Here is a 15,000-nt window from a genome sequence, read left to right as displayed (position 1 = left end):
TTGATGTCGTGGTAATAATGGTAATTAATTAAAAAATATATGTCACTTCATCTAAGTACGAGGTGAATTCAGGTATGATATCAGGCTTCAACTCAGACTACAGTGCGTCATGTTGATATAAATGCGAAGGCCATTATTAATTAGCGCGTTGACGAGAAACCGCTCTAGGAAAATACCGCTGCCATGGAAAAGAGAGGCTCTGTGTTTGTTGTTTTCCACGCGAACGATACAGGATAAATCCTGTATCGAGACGGCTCTAACTTCATCGCACCCCCCCACCCCCCCCCCCGCAGTGATCCTGAAGGTGGTGGCCACGCTGCTGAAGAGCTCCACCCCCAGTACTGAGCTGATGGAGGTCCGGAGGCTGTTCCTCTCCGACATGATCAAGCTCTTCAGCAACAGCCGCGAGAACCGCCGGTGAGAGTGCACCCGCACACTGACACACACACACACACGCACACGCACACGCACACACACACACACAGTAGCTCGTTTCAATGAGTAACCCCACACTACAACGTTAAACCCCAGCAACAGCGCCACCGCTGGTGAAACACGCGTCACTGCAGTCTCAGTTTGTCATTGGCTCAGGTGGCTGTCAGCTGAAGTCACTTGCATCCACTGCAGTCGCTTACTTCCACATTTACATTTCGGGCATTTAGCAGATGCATGTATCCACAGCGACTTAAAATGAGTGTATTAGTCAGAAGAAAGAGGAACAACAGCATATATAGCCTTTGGAACACTCACTTGGTACACTCACTTGTCGTGACCCATTTTAATCTGTGGTCTATTATCATGAAACATATGTTCCTACATATCTATCCCTTACTTAATACTTAAATACATTTTGTGCAGAATCACAGTGTGCTACTGAGTCTCAATCTTCCAATATCATCACATTATGAATTTCATTCCTTTTTATTTTTTTTATTTGAGTTATGTTAAAAATTGTATTGCTCAAATTGAGGCCATTATTTGCTATTGACTGTGTACCTATACACTGTATTCACAGGCGTATGCCTTGCCAATGCAGCTATCAGCATGGGGTTGTTAAACATTAGCATAGTGGTGAAAGAATGGAGCGTAAGTCCGTCGCACATGTTCTGCTTTTCTTTTCAGCGGCACGATTATTATAGGAATATGACGTATATTCGCATTCCGGCCATCAAAATAGTTTGGCAGGCATGATGTAACAAAGGCATTTCATTTTTCACGTTTTTCCAAGTCAAGAAGGTCAAGGTTTTTGCTTATGTTTGCCAACACATTTATAAAAAATGTATATATTCTATATATTATATTCTCGTTTTATTCTATGTATATTTATTATTCGAATAGTAGTCGAGCATTCGGCTGGTATTAAGTCTTTCACTCTTCGTTTTTATATTCAACTCCCGATTTTCCGTCCCGACAGCCCTGTCGGACTTGAGACGACCGTACGTGAAACGACCGTGTGTGTATATGTGTGTGTGTGTGTGTGTGTGTGTGTGTGTGTGTGTGTGTGTGTGTGTGTGTGTCTCCTCCAGCTGCCTGCTGCAGTGCTCTGTGTGGCAGGACTGGATGTTCTCGCTGGGCTACATCAACCCCAAGAGCCCCGAGGAGCAGAAGATCACGGAGATGGTGTACAACATCTTCCGCATCCTGCTCTACCACGCCATCAAGTACGAGTGGGGCGGCTGGAGGGTGTGGGTGGACACCCTCTCCATCGCCCACTCCAAGGTGAGCAGAGCCGCAGTGGCTTCAGGAGGTAGGGCGGGCTGGCTGGTAACCGGGAGGTTGCTGGTTCGATCCCCCGATTATACAATATTAATGCTCACTCCAAGGTGAGCATTCATATTGCATCATTATTTTTCAGGTATTAATTGCATAAATTGCATGTTTAATTTAAGTAAAGGAAACGGGTAGTAGTTTATGATTATTGTACGATTAACTGAAAGGGGGTGGGATTAAACAAGTGCACACTTCTTCCCACTCCTTTTCAAATGTGTTGAAAAATAGAGCCTTGTTTTTGTTTCGGTCATCAGATGACATGTTTCTTGCATATTTAAAATAAAATTGTCAAATCAAATCAAAGAATAGAGGCAGTAGCTCAGGAGGTAGAGCGGGTTGGCTGGCAACCGCAAGGTTGCTAGTTCGATCCCCGGCTCTTCCTGTTGCGTCGAGGCGTCCCTGAGCAAGGCACCCCACCCTAACTGCTCCCGACGAGCTGGCTGTCACCTTGAATGGTTGACTCCGCCTCCGTCAGGCAATACTGTAAAAAAAAAAGAAAAAAAAAAGCACTATTTACCATTTACTGTAGCATGACCTTTCACAGGTCAACTCCACCCACCCCCCCCACCGTTAGCAGATCTTTTCCCCGTCAGGGTGGAGGCAGAGAGTGTATGTCGTGGTGTGGAAATCGCCTCCGCATCCATTTTCATTGATGACTATCATTTGTAACTGGGACAGGCGGGTGTGTGTGTTCATTGACGGATTGGTTTTGGTGCATCGATGAAGGTGTGGGATGATCTCTAGACGATTGTGGCTATTGATCGGATCAGTGTGTCCTTCGGCTGAGCGGTTAAACCCAGGGGATGTAACTCATAAGCGTCGTCGATAGCGGTGTGCGTCCCTGGCCTTCGCTCAGGGGAATGTCGGGAGCTATTAACCCAGAGTTTCAAGGACACCAAAATATTCAAGCAATAAGGGAAAATTTCATTTTAATATCCGCAAAAGTCTGCTGATAAAGTCATTGATCAGACATTGAATGTCCTGCCCGTTCCGTGATCAATAGCGGTATGTACGGTAAGTTAGCCTTATCTTAAAGAGGAACCAATCTAAAAATTAGAACTGGGAACAGTGGCACCAGTGGTGAAACAGAGGAGATTGCTTGGTTGTAATTGGCCCAAATTCTCTTTCCTTACAAGCTATGACATCAACTGCTCCTAATTATTTAGGCTGATGAGAAACGGCCATTGCTTCTGGCTGTTTCTGGGGCTGTCCCAAAGGCTTGGCGAGTATCGGTATTTGGTTAGTTAATCGTACCTTAACGGGGAGAGTAAACCGCCGTTTTAGTCGGATAACATTAAGCCCATGAGTTTCCATGCAGCAATGTTTTTGAAAAACTGGTTGCCTAGGAGAAGTACGAGGGGGCGTGGTCAAAAGTGGTCGCACTCGCTCGAGCTAGGGAGCACAGCCAATAGGAAACCACCACTCTGGGAAAGCGTTTTTAGCATGTAGTATCTGTCTTTCATTATTTGAGAGAGAATTTCCCAGGTTTAGCAACTTTATACATTTAAATAAAAACAACCGAAATGTTCTCGTACCTCTCTTCACGAGAACCGAACGGAACCGTTCCCCGGTTCCACTCACCCTGTCCCCGCCGGTTCCCCAGGTGACCTACGAGGCCCACAAGGAGTACCTGGCCAAGATGTACGAGGAGTACCAGCGGCAGGAGGAGGAGAACATGAAGAAGGGCAAGAAGGGCTCCGTCTCCACCATCTCCGGCCTGTCCGCCGTGCCTGCTCCCGTCGTCAACGGCAACCTGGAGATCGACGACAACTCCGCCACGCAGACGCCTGAGAGCGAGGCCGAGTACAGCGAGGGCGGTGTCGGCGGCGTTGTCGGAGGCGTTGTCGGCGGCGTCGGCGTCGGCGTCGTCGTCGTCGGCGACTCCTCGCGCAACCTCCTGGCGGACGGCGCGGTGAAGCGGCCCGACGCCGAGGCCCTGACGCCCGGGGACCAGATCCCCGTGCCGGGCGTCCGGGTGGAGGTGCACGACCTGCTGGTGGACATCAAGGCGGAGAAGGTGGAGGCCACGGAGGTGAAGCTGGACGACCTGGACCTGTCCCCGGAGGGGCTAGGCGGGGGCCTGGTGGCGGGCGTGGTGGTTGGCGGCGGCGTGGGCGTGGGCGTGGCCGGGGTGGGGGGCATGGAGAACGGACCCCTGGTGGAGGTGGGGTCCCTGCTGGACAGTGCCTACTGCGCGGCGGTGCAGAACCTGAACGGGGGCCTGGCGCTGAAGGAGGAGCGGCCTGGGGCCAGGGGCGTCTGCCTGGGCTCCGGCCTGGGGCTGGCGGGGGTCGGCCTGGAGGACGACGGGAACATGGGACCCCTCATCACGCTGGCCGACGAGAAGGACAGCGTGCCCAGCAACAACGGCTTCCTCTTCAGCAAGGTACGGGCGAACGATGGCCCGCGCTGTGGCTCGGAGAAGGGGAACTCGGGAACGATAACTCTGAAGATAACGCTGAAGTATACCGAAGTTCACATCAATGTCCGTATATACTGTATACCGCTTTATCGTCCAGCCGTGGCTGTAAACATGCCCTTGGCCTGGCCTCAGAGACATTCAAACAGTACATAACACACACACCCTGCCACATCAAAATAGGGCTTAATCGAACGATTAATCGAATTCAAATCGAAATCGCGATGTAATAGAACGCGGTATTCAAATCGCAAAGTCTGCGAAAAAAATAAGTGATTTGTTATCGTTAATGACTGGTAATCAGTACGCTTCATTTATTTTTATTTTACAATTCAATAGTTAAAACTCAACACACCGGAACACAAGGAAAAGCAGTTTTGATGTTGACTGCTTCCAATGTTGGGTTGGTAATACTAAAGAATGATTTATTTTATTTTTTAGTGAATAATACACAACATAAGGAACTTATTAAATGATAAAAATGGCACATTAAATCACAATCGCAATATTGGTCAAAATAATTGCAATTACATTATTTCCCCAAATCGTTCAGCCCTGCCTCATAAAACACAGCTTTTATTGTTTGAGAGCAGCAGGTCTTCGGTCGATCTTATCCAAGCCCACGCGGGTCAAGGAGCTCCAGGAGTCCCCCACAGCGCCCGGGTGATTCCAGCGTTTTCCTCCTTCCTCCTCAGGTGGATGAGAAGCTCCTCCCGGCTCTGGCGGCCCCAGACCCGCTGGTCCTCCCCAGGGCCGACCAGCCGCCCCCCCCCGGCCCGGGGCCCGGCTGCCCCAGCGACGACCTCAGCCTGCTGGCCCACATGACCAGCTGCGGCTCGGACCTGGGCCCGCAGGCGCAGAGCTCGGGCCCCGGGGACATGCCCGAGGACGACGCCTTCAAGATCCAGAGCCCCCTGGCGGACATCAGCTCCATCGCGGCCGCCGAGAGCCTGCAGGCGAGGGCCCAGGCGCACGCCGCCGCCAGGGCCGAGTTCCCCGAGGGGGAGGGCCCGGCGGGGGCCGACGGAGAGGGGGCGGGGCTGAAGGCCGGCGGGGACACGGCCAGCACCGCCTCCGACACCGAGAGGTCAGACGACGGCAAGGACAAGGACGTCAAGAAGATCCAGACCACCGCGACCACCCAGGTGTGTGTGTGTGTGTGTGTGTGTGTGTGTGTGTGTGTGTGTGTGTGTGTGTGTGTGTGTGTGTGTGTGTGTGTGTGCGCGTGTGGTTTTGTGTGTGTGTGTGTGTGCAAATGAATGCAGCCCTTTACCGCAACCACCCAGGTGTGTGTGTGTGTGTGTGTGTGGTTTTGTGTGTGTGTCTGTGTGTGTGCAAATGAATGCAGTCCTTTATAGTATTGATTCATGCCAACAATATTGCAAACATTGACTTTTAAGTCATGTTATAATTGTATATAGCGAGTACAGAATAGCTTCAGACCAGTGGTTTAGTGGGTTATTGTGTGTTTATTTATATATGTTTATTGATATACATACTTACATATGTGTTACCTCATTCCCGAGAATCGAACAGGGTTCCCGTAATCGGCAGAGAAGCAGCATTCGAGGACGTAGCTCTGACCTTCGTAGCTCCCCATTAGCCTCCATCCATTTGCAGCAATTATTATTATATTTATATTTGATTCTAATTAATTCATGCCCCGTGTGTGTTTCCATTACACTTTTTCTTTCTGTATTGCATTGCTGAAGGAGCCTCAAGACTCAATCATTTCATTGCCAGTGACCGCTGCTGTAATTGTTGTTGCGTAATGCCAAACAAACCATCTTCAAGCGTCATCTTAAACCATTCCTCTAAACGGCATCCCTCCGTGGTTCTCCCCCCCCCGCCCCAGGCCCTTCACGGCCGGACGGCGGCCCAGCTGGAGCGGGACCTGCGGGTGGACCTGGGCTTCCGCGGCATGCCCATGACGGAGGAGCAGCGGCGGCAGTTCAGCCCCGGCCCGCGCACCACCATGTTCCGCATCCCCGAGTTCAAGTGGTCGCCCATGCACCAGCGGCTGCTCACCGACCTGCTGTTCGCCCTGGAGACCGACGTCCACGTGTGGAGGAGGTGAGGCCCGCCGCCGGGGCTGGGGCGCTGTCCTAGTGGGCTGTGTGAACGGGCCAGGCTGGGTTTAGGGGTATCACTCCATTACTGATGGGTCGTAGTGGGCTGTGTTAACGGGCTGTGCTGGGTTTAGGGGTATTACTCCATTACTGATGGGTCGTAGTGGGTTATGTTAACAGGTCAGGCTGGGTTTAGGGGTTTAGGGGTTGTTAACGAGATGGGCTGGTTGAGGGGTCTTACTGTATTACTGATCGGCCTACAGAGTTTAAGCTAGGTTTAGGGGTTTTACTGTGTTACTGACAGGCCTACAGAGGTTAAGCTAGGTTTAGGGGTATTACTGTGTTACTGACAGGCCTACAGAGGTTAAGCTAGGTTTAGGGGTTTTACTGTGTTACTGACAGGCCTACAGAGGTTAAGCTAGGTTTAGGGGTTTTACTGTGTTACTGACAGGCCTACAGAGGTTAAGCTAGGTTTAGGGGTTTTACTGTGTTACTGACAGGCCTACAGAGGTTAAGCTAGGTTTAGGGGTTTTACTGTGTTACTGACAGGCCTACAGAGGTTAAGCTAGGTTTAGGGGTTTTACTGTGTTACTGACAGGCCTACAGAGGTTAAGCTAGGTTTAGGGGTTTGACTGTGTTACTGGTAGGCCTACAGAGGTTAAGCTAGGTTTAGGGGTTTTACTGTGTTACTGACAGGCCTACAGAGGTTAAGCTAGGTTTAGGGGTTTTACTGTGTTACTGACAGGCCTACAGAGGTTAAGATAGGTTTAAGGGTTTTACTGTGTTACTGACAGGCCTACACAGGTTAAGATAGGTTTAGGGGTTTTACTGTGTTACTGACAGGCCTACACAGGTTAAGATAGGTTTAGGGGTTTTACTGTGTTACTGGTAGGCCTACAGAGGTTAAGCTAGGTTTAGGGGTTTTACTGTGTTACTGACAGGCCTACACAGGTTAAGATAGGTTTAGGGGTTTTACTGTGTTACTGACAGGCCTACACAGGTTAAGATAGGTTTAGGGGTTTTACTGTGTTACTGACAGGCCTACACAGGTTAAGATAGGTTTAGGGGTTTTACTGTGTTACTGGTAGGCCTACAGAGGTTAAGATAGGTTTAGGGGTTTTACTGTGTTACTGACAGGCCTACAGAGGTTAAGCTAGGTTTAGGGGTTTTACTGTGTTACTGACAGGCCTACAGAGGTTAAGCTAGGTTTAGGGGTTTGACTGTGTTACTGGTAGGCCTACAGAGGTTAAGCTAGGTTTAGGGGTTTTACTGTGTTACTGACAGGCCTACAGAGGTTAAGCTAGGTTTAGGGGTTTTACTGTGTTACTGACAGGCCTACAGAGGTTAAGATAGGTTTAAGGGTTTTACTGTGTTACTGACAGGCCTACACAGGTTAAGATAGGTTTAGGGGTTTTACTGTGTTACTGACAGGCCTACACAGGTTAAGATAGGTTTAGGGGTTTTACTGTGTTACTGGTAGGCCTACAGAGGTTAAGCTAGGTTTAGGGGTTTTACTGTGTTACTGACAGGCCTACACAGGTTAAGATAGGTTTAGGGGTTTTACTGTGTTACTGACAGGCCTACACAGGTTAAGATAGGTTTAGGGGTTTTACTGTGTTACTGACAGGCCTACACAGGTTAAGATAGGTTTAGGGGTTTTACTGTGTTACTGGTAGGCCTACAGAGGTTAAGATAGGTTTAGGGGTTTGACTGTGTTACTGGTAGGCCTACAGAGGTTCAGCTAGGTTTAGGGGTTTTACTGTGTTACTGGTAGGCCTACAGAGGTTAAGATAGGTTTAGGGGTTTTACTGTGTTACTGACAGGCCTACAGAGGTTAAGATAGGTTTAGGGGTTTTACTGTGTTACTGGTAGGCCTACAGAGGTTAAGCTAGGTTTAGGGGTTTTACTGTGTTACTGACAGGCCTACAGAGGTTAAGATAGGTTTAGGGGTTTTACTGTGTTACTGACAGGCCTACACAGGTTAAGATAGGTTTAGGGGTTTTACTGTGTTACTGGTAGGCCTACAGAGGTTAAGATAGGTTTAGGGGTTTTACTGTGTTACTGGTAGGCCTACAGAGGTTAAGCTAGGTTTAGGGGTATTACTGTGTTACTGACAGGCCTACAGAGGTTAAGCTAGGTTTAGGGGTATTACTGTGTTACTGACAGGCCTACAGAGGTTAAGCTAGGTTTAGGGGTATTACTGTGTTACTGACAGGCCTACAGAGGTTAAGATAGGTTTAGGGGTTTTACTGTGTTACTGACAGGCCTACAGAGGTTAAGCTAGGTTTAGGGGTTTTACTGTGTTACTGACAGGCCTACAGAGGTTAAGATAGGTTTAGGGGTTTTACTGTGTTACTGACAGGCCTACAGAGGTTAAGATAGGTTTAGGGGTTTTACTGTGTTACTGACAGGCTTACAGAGGTTAAGATAGGTTTAGGGGTTTTACTGTGTTACTGACAGGCCTACAGAGGTTAAGATAGGTTTAGGGGTTTTACTGTGTTACTGACAGGCTTACAGAGGTTAAGATAGGTTTAGGGGTTTTACTGTGTTACTGACAGGCCTACAGAGTTTAAGCTAGGTTTAGGGGTTTTACTGTGTTACTGATCGGCCTACAGAGGTTCAGCTAGGTTTAGGGGTTTTACTGTGTTACTGACAGGCCTACAGAGGTTAAGATAGGTTTAGGGGTTTTACTGTGTTACTGGTAGGCCTACAGAGGTTAAGCTAGGTTTAGGGGTATTACTGTGTTACTGACAGGCCTACAGAGGTTAAGCTAGGTTTAGGGGTATTACTGTGTTACTGACAGGCCTACAGAGGTTAAGCTAGGTTTAGGGGTTTTACTGTGTTACTGACAGGCCTACAGAGGTTAAGATAGGTTTAGGGGTTTTACTGTGTTACTGACAGGCCTACAGAGGTTAAGATAGGTTTAGGGGTTTTACTGTGTTACTGACAGGCTTACAGAGGTTAAGATAGGTTTAGGGGTTTTACTGTGTTACTGACAGGCCTACAGAGTTTAAGCTAGGTTTAGGGGTTTTACTGTGTTACTGATAGGCCTACAGAGGTTAAGCTAGGTTTAGGGGTATTACTGTGTTACTGACAGGCCTACAGAGGTTAAGCTAGGTTTAGGGGTTTTACTGTGTTATTGGTAGGCCTACAGAGGTTAAGCTAGGTTTCGAGGTTTCTTTGTATTACATTGGTAATACAGAGTTTAAGCCAGGGTGAGGGATAGTATTATATTGTTAATACAGAGCTTAAGCTAGGTTTAGGGTTAGTATTATATTGCTAATACAGAGTTTAAGCTAGGATTAGAGGTATTACTGTATTACTGATGGATAAACAGAGCTTAAGCTAGGTTTAGGGGTATTTATATTACCGACACGGAGGTTAAGATAGGTTTAGGGGTATTACTGACAGGCCTACAGAGTTTAAACTAGATTTAGGGGTATTACTATTACTGATACAGAGTTTAAGCCAGGATAAGGGGTATTACTCTATAACTGATGGCCTACAGAGTTTAAACTAGGTTTAGGGGTAGTATTACATTGCTAATACAGAGTTGTTCTAGATTGAGGGGTATTACCTGTACTGGTACCGATGCTGAGTTTAAGCTCGATTTAGTGCCATTACTATATTACTGATACTGAGTTTAAGCTAGATTTAGTGCCATTACTATATTACTGATACTGAGTTTAAGCTAGATTTAGTGGTTTTACTATATTACTGATACTGAGTTTAAGCTAGATTTAGTGGTTTTACTATATTACTGATACTGAGTTTAGGCTAGATTTTGTGGTATTACTATATAAATGATAAAGAGTTTAAGCTAGGTTTAGAGGTATTGCTATATTTAGCCTATTTCTGCTTTACAACCCACACAGTGTACCCAAACGCTTTCCCATTTAGGCTTACTGAAAAGCCTACAAATAAATCTAAATATATAAATAGGAAACTCATGTTCATGCCAAATGCTGTTTAAAGTAGATCCAGTTACATCTCCTGCAGACATCTTATTTAATAGCTAACCTAAATTTCAAGAATGTCCTGGATAAACTTGCAATGCAACCTACACAATAAAGTCACTGAAACAAGCTAGCTTTCCTTCCAAGGCGTTCTAAGTAGTTGGGTATGCCTGGTAGGTAATAATAACTCCCTGATGACTTCACATCACCGGTCTAATGATCACATTTCCCTTTCTAGTCACTCCACCAAGTCCGTAATGGACTTTGTGAACAGCAACGAGAACATCATCTTCGTGCACAACACCATCCATCTCATCTCTCAGATGGTGGACAACATCATCATCGCCTGCGGAGGCATCCTTCCTCTGCTCTCTGCGGCCACCTCCCCCTCTGTAAGTGGCTCGGTTCTGGCCCCTTGTGGCGGGAGGGGGGATTACAGATCACCGCATCACATCTTAGAACAGCCGTGATCAGGGCCTTGTGGCTGAGGTTCAAAATACGTCTCCTCTCCAATCCCAGTGGTTGGATCGTTCTGATGTCGTTCTTCCTTTAACGTTGAAAGATGTGTATTTTTGCAGTTCAATTTATTATTGATAAATTTTTTGAGAAACCTTTTTTAATGATCACTATATTCTATCTCTGACGTGTACCTTTGTCGACTGTAGCTATTAGCCATTCCTTAGAAGCGTTACGCCTTAATTACTACCCTGCTTTCCCACCCCTTTTATTAATAATTCAACAACCTTATGACTGCTATTACCTATTTATTTTAACTCTTCATCTCTTTTCCCTCCTCTGTTTTTCTGTCCTGTTATCGTTTTGTCCGTCTGTCTGTGTTTGCGTTCTGCATGTGCAGAGTTCTAAGAGTAGTGCCAACGCTGTAAGTTGCTGTTTCCTTTCTCTCTCTACTTAAAGCCGTTTTGACCAGCGAGACTGACCCAATCTCCCGCCATGCCTGCCTGACCATCCATCGTGTTGTTTTATCCTTCGCTGTGCTTCCTCCTCTTTGCTTCTGCTCATTACTACTCTCCCCTCGACCTGTTTATGTGCTGAAGTACAGTCCGATTCCAATCGGTACTCAGAACAGGAGCAGCTCCCCGCTGCTGTCTAATGGAAATTACATGTTACCAAAACGGAGCAAGTACGCAGAGAGTTCAAATCAATGGAGGTCGAAAACGGACAGGACAAAGGGTGGAACGTTCTTCTGAATGGTTCACATTAGACGATGCGTTCCTGCATTGTGATGCGAATATACAGCTCATAATTATTGTTTGATTGAACTCGGAACTAAAAACCTTTTTTATATCGCTTTCAATGTTAATCACTGTCCCTACGCAGCTTAAATCAATTAAATCTTATATCGCTAGTTTCTCCTCTTTATCCCTCTATTTATTTTGTTATGGCTTGAATCATCATGTTGATCTGAATTAATCGGGATGAAATAATATCTCGAGTGATGCACTGCATTGTTGTCTGAAGACCTGTAATCAAATATCTGCGAGGTGAGCGCTTTGAACAAGCCACCAGGGGGATACGTCTGCTAAGCCTTTCCCTTCCCCCCCCCTCCCCCCCACCCCTCTGTATCGACACCAAAGAAGGCAGGAGGAGCGGCACCCCAGGGGGGGTCAAAGGGCAAGGAGGTGAACCCTTTACCGGGGGCTGGAGCCGCAGGGGGTGAGGTGCGTAAACAAAAAAAACAAAAAAAACAAAAAAAAAAATCTCAAATCGCCCAAGTGCACCGTCACCACTGTCACCTGGGGACCGCCAACCTGACACCCCATTGGCTGTCCTCACTCTCTGTCTGTCCTCCTTCCCTCCGTATGTCTGTACGCACGTCACCTGACCTCACCTGAGGCTCAGCGCTCCTGCTCCTCGTCAACCCCCACCCCCACCCAACACCCACCCCCACCTTCCAGAACCCGTTCTACCCCCCCCGTCCCCACCCTGTAGACTCCAGGGTTCGATGTCATGCTCGTGACTCTATTAACTGTGGTTTGAACGTTTTGGGGGGGTAGCGAGTGCTACTGCTCGTGTGTATGGTCACGTTTCAGGGGCCTAGCTTAGCTCTCTGTCTGCCGAAGGGTTAGCGTCTCCTCACCGCCGCTGTCCTTACCTCTGTGTTCCCATCGCCGGTTTTGTGTGCGTCGTCTGTGGCTCATTGTTAACACATTGCTCTGTGATGTCACACAGTCACTGAATGTGTTTATATACTTAGCTAGAAGCCTGTAGTTATATGTTGTTTAGTTACCTCACAAGTATGCTAACTCACACGTCTGTTTAAATGTTCTGCAGTTGATGGACGAGTATGCTAACTCACAATTATGTTACCATTTTCTGCAGTTGATGCACAAGTATACTAAATCACTAAATTGGATATTATTTTGGTTTACATCAATAGTATTCCCAGCGTATGAAACAAAGAAAAAGCTATCTTTTTGCGATCAACTTAACGATTCATTTGCTTGACTACTCTTTTACCGGAAAAAATAATATTAAACTCAAACAAGAAAGCACCCTCCCGATCCCGTGAGTTTTTGCGTGTGTGTTCCTCCACGTGAACTTCTCCGTTGTTGTCTCCCCCCTCTCCCCCGCGGTCACCAGACGGAGCTGGAGAACATCGAGGCCACCCAGGGCATGTCCTCAGAGACGGCGGTCACCTTCCTGTCCCGCCTCATGGCCATGGTGGACGTCCTGGTGTTCGCCAGCTCGCTCAACTTCAGCGAGATCGAGGCGGAGAAGAACATGTCCAGCGGGGGGCTGATGAGGCAGTGCCTCCGACTTGGTATGTGTGAGTTTGAGTTTTTTTATTCTACTCCCTCATCCCATCTCCAGTCCACCCCCCGATGTCCAGACGACGTCCGATGTCCGATGGCGGCTCTAGATGCTTCCGTTCCGGATCCGGATGTTTCTGGGGTTGAACAATCGTACTCTAGAAACATCCGTAACGGAACGGATGTTTCTAGACTGGCCAGCTGACATCGTCTCGACTTTGATATGTACGAACGTAACATTTACATTTAGATAGATTATATTTCAGTTTTTGCAATTTATGCACATCCTGTGGTTGTATAAGATATGAAATATCCTTGTGTAAGATATTGTATAAGATATGGAATATCCTTGTGTCAGATATTGTATAAGATATGGAATATCCTTGTGTAAGATATTGTATAAGATATGGAATATCTTATGCAAGCAACATCTCTAGAAGCATCTCTCCCGGATGTTTCTAGAGGTGCCAGCGAAGATCGTCTCCACTTTGAGACGTATGAATGTATGACGTAAATGTAGATATATTAGATTCATGTTTTTGCCTTTTAATGATTGGTACCCATACTGTATTCCATATATAGTATTGTATAAAATCTGGAATATACTGTATGTGTTTAATCCGACACATATGACCGTGTTGCATACATGTAGATATATAATATTTAAGATTTTGCATTTATGACTTGGTACGCATCCTATGGTTGTATAAGATATGGAATATGCTGAATGTGTTTAATACAACACTATGTTGAGCTAAATGCGTAATACGCCTCAACTTTGAGACGCATGAACATACATCTAGTGCTACATCTAGGGTTAAAATATTTAAGTTTTGGCGTTCTATGGATTAATACCCATCTTGTGGTTGTGTAAGATATGAAATATACTGAATGTGTTTAATACAACACTCAGCACATCTCAAGCTGAATGTGTAATCATGTTGCTATTCAAGACCGGTCAGGGACAGAACTCCAGGGCATAAACTATAAGCTGGATGTCCCAGAAAATCACATTTCTTTTTCAATCAAATATAATTGTCCCTTTTCAGGAAAAACTTAAACAAACCAAGTGCCAACACTTTACCTCTATGGATAGCTGCTTGCATTATTGTGTAGCCGAGTGGGGAGTTCGATATGCATTCTCATAGCCACTGAAAAGGCGCACACACACACACCCACACACACACACACACACACACACACACACACACACACACACACACACACACACACACACACACACACACAATGTATGAATTGTGGTACAGACGACCTTGCTATTATATTAGCGGCTATAACTCTACAGTTAAATAATTAAACCCTGTTAGACGACGCCACGTTTAACAGAGTAACAAATGACACACAAACATTTTAATAGGAAATGTACCCTCGCCTGAACCGCGTTACTCTTACCGTAGAACTCTCTCTCTCTCCTGTGTGTGTGTGTGTGCGTGTGTGTGTGTGCGTGTGTGTGTGCGCTCCAGTGTGCTGCGTTGCGGTGAGGAACTGCCTGGAGTGCAGACAGCGGCAGAGAGAGCGCGGCTGTAAATCGTCTCTGAGCAGCAGCCGATCCCAGGACAGTCTGCACAGTGCCCCCACTACCAACAAGGTAACACACACACACACACACACACACACACACACACACACACACACACACACACACACACACACACACACACACACACACACACACACACACACAGTCGTACTGACACACACACACACACACGTACTGACACACACACACACACACACACACACACACACACACAGTCGTACTGACACACACACACACACGTACTGACACACACAGACACGTACTGACACACACACACACGTACTGACACACACAGACACGTACTGACACACACACACACACACACACTCACACTCACACTCACACACACACAGAGTTGTACTGACACACACACACAGTTGTACTGACACACACACACAGTTGTACTGACACACACACACAGTCGTACTGACACACACAGACACGTATCTCTCTC

The 15,000-nt window shown here is 46.9% G+C and overlaps 1 protein-coding gene across 1 annotated transcript in view; it reads left to right on the top strand.

Moving 5' to 3' along the window:
* nbeaa (neurobeachin a) overlaps nt 1-15,000 on the top strand; it is a 70,368-nt gene that overhangs the window by 38,185 nt on the left and 17,183 nt on the right. Inside the window, 10 exon segments of the mRNA XM_060056513.1 lie at nt 294-417; nt 1,527-1,719; nt 3,374-4,156; nt 4,885-5,334; nt 6,045-6,262; nt 10,453-10,606; nt 11,071-11,094; nt 11,810-11,893; nt 12,816-12,996; nt 14,470-14,594. Coding sequence (XP_059912496.1) covers nt 294-417; nt 1,527-1,719; nt 3,374-4,156; nt 4,885-5,334; nt 6,045-6,262; nt 10,453-10,606; nt 11,071-11,094; nt 11,810-11,893; nt 12,816-12,996; nt 14,470-14,594 — 2,336 coding nt within the window.

Source organism: Gadus macrocephalus, chromosome 7 (genome assembly GCF_031168955.1).
Source record: "Gadus macrocephalus chromosome 7, ASM3116895v1".
Taxonomy (NCBI): Eukaryota; Metazoa; Chordata; class Actinopteri; order Gadiformes; family Gadidae; genus Gadus; species Gadus macrocephalus.
Note: the sequence above shows the minus strand (reverse complement) of the source record. Positions and strands in the feature narration are given on the sequence as shown.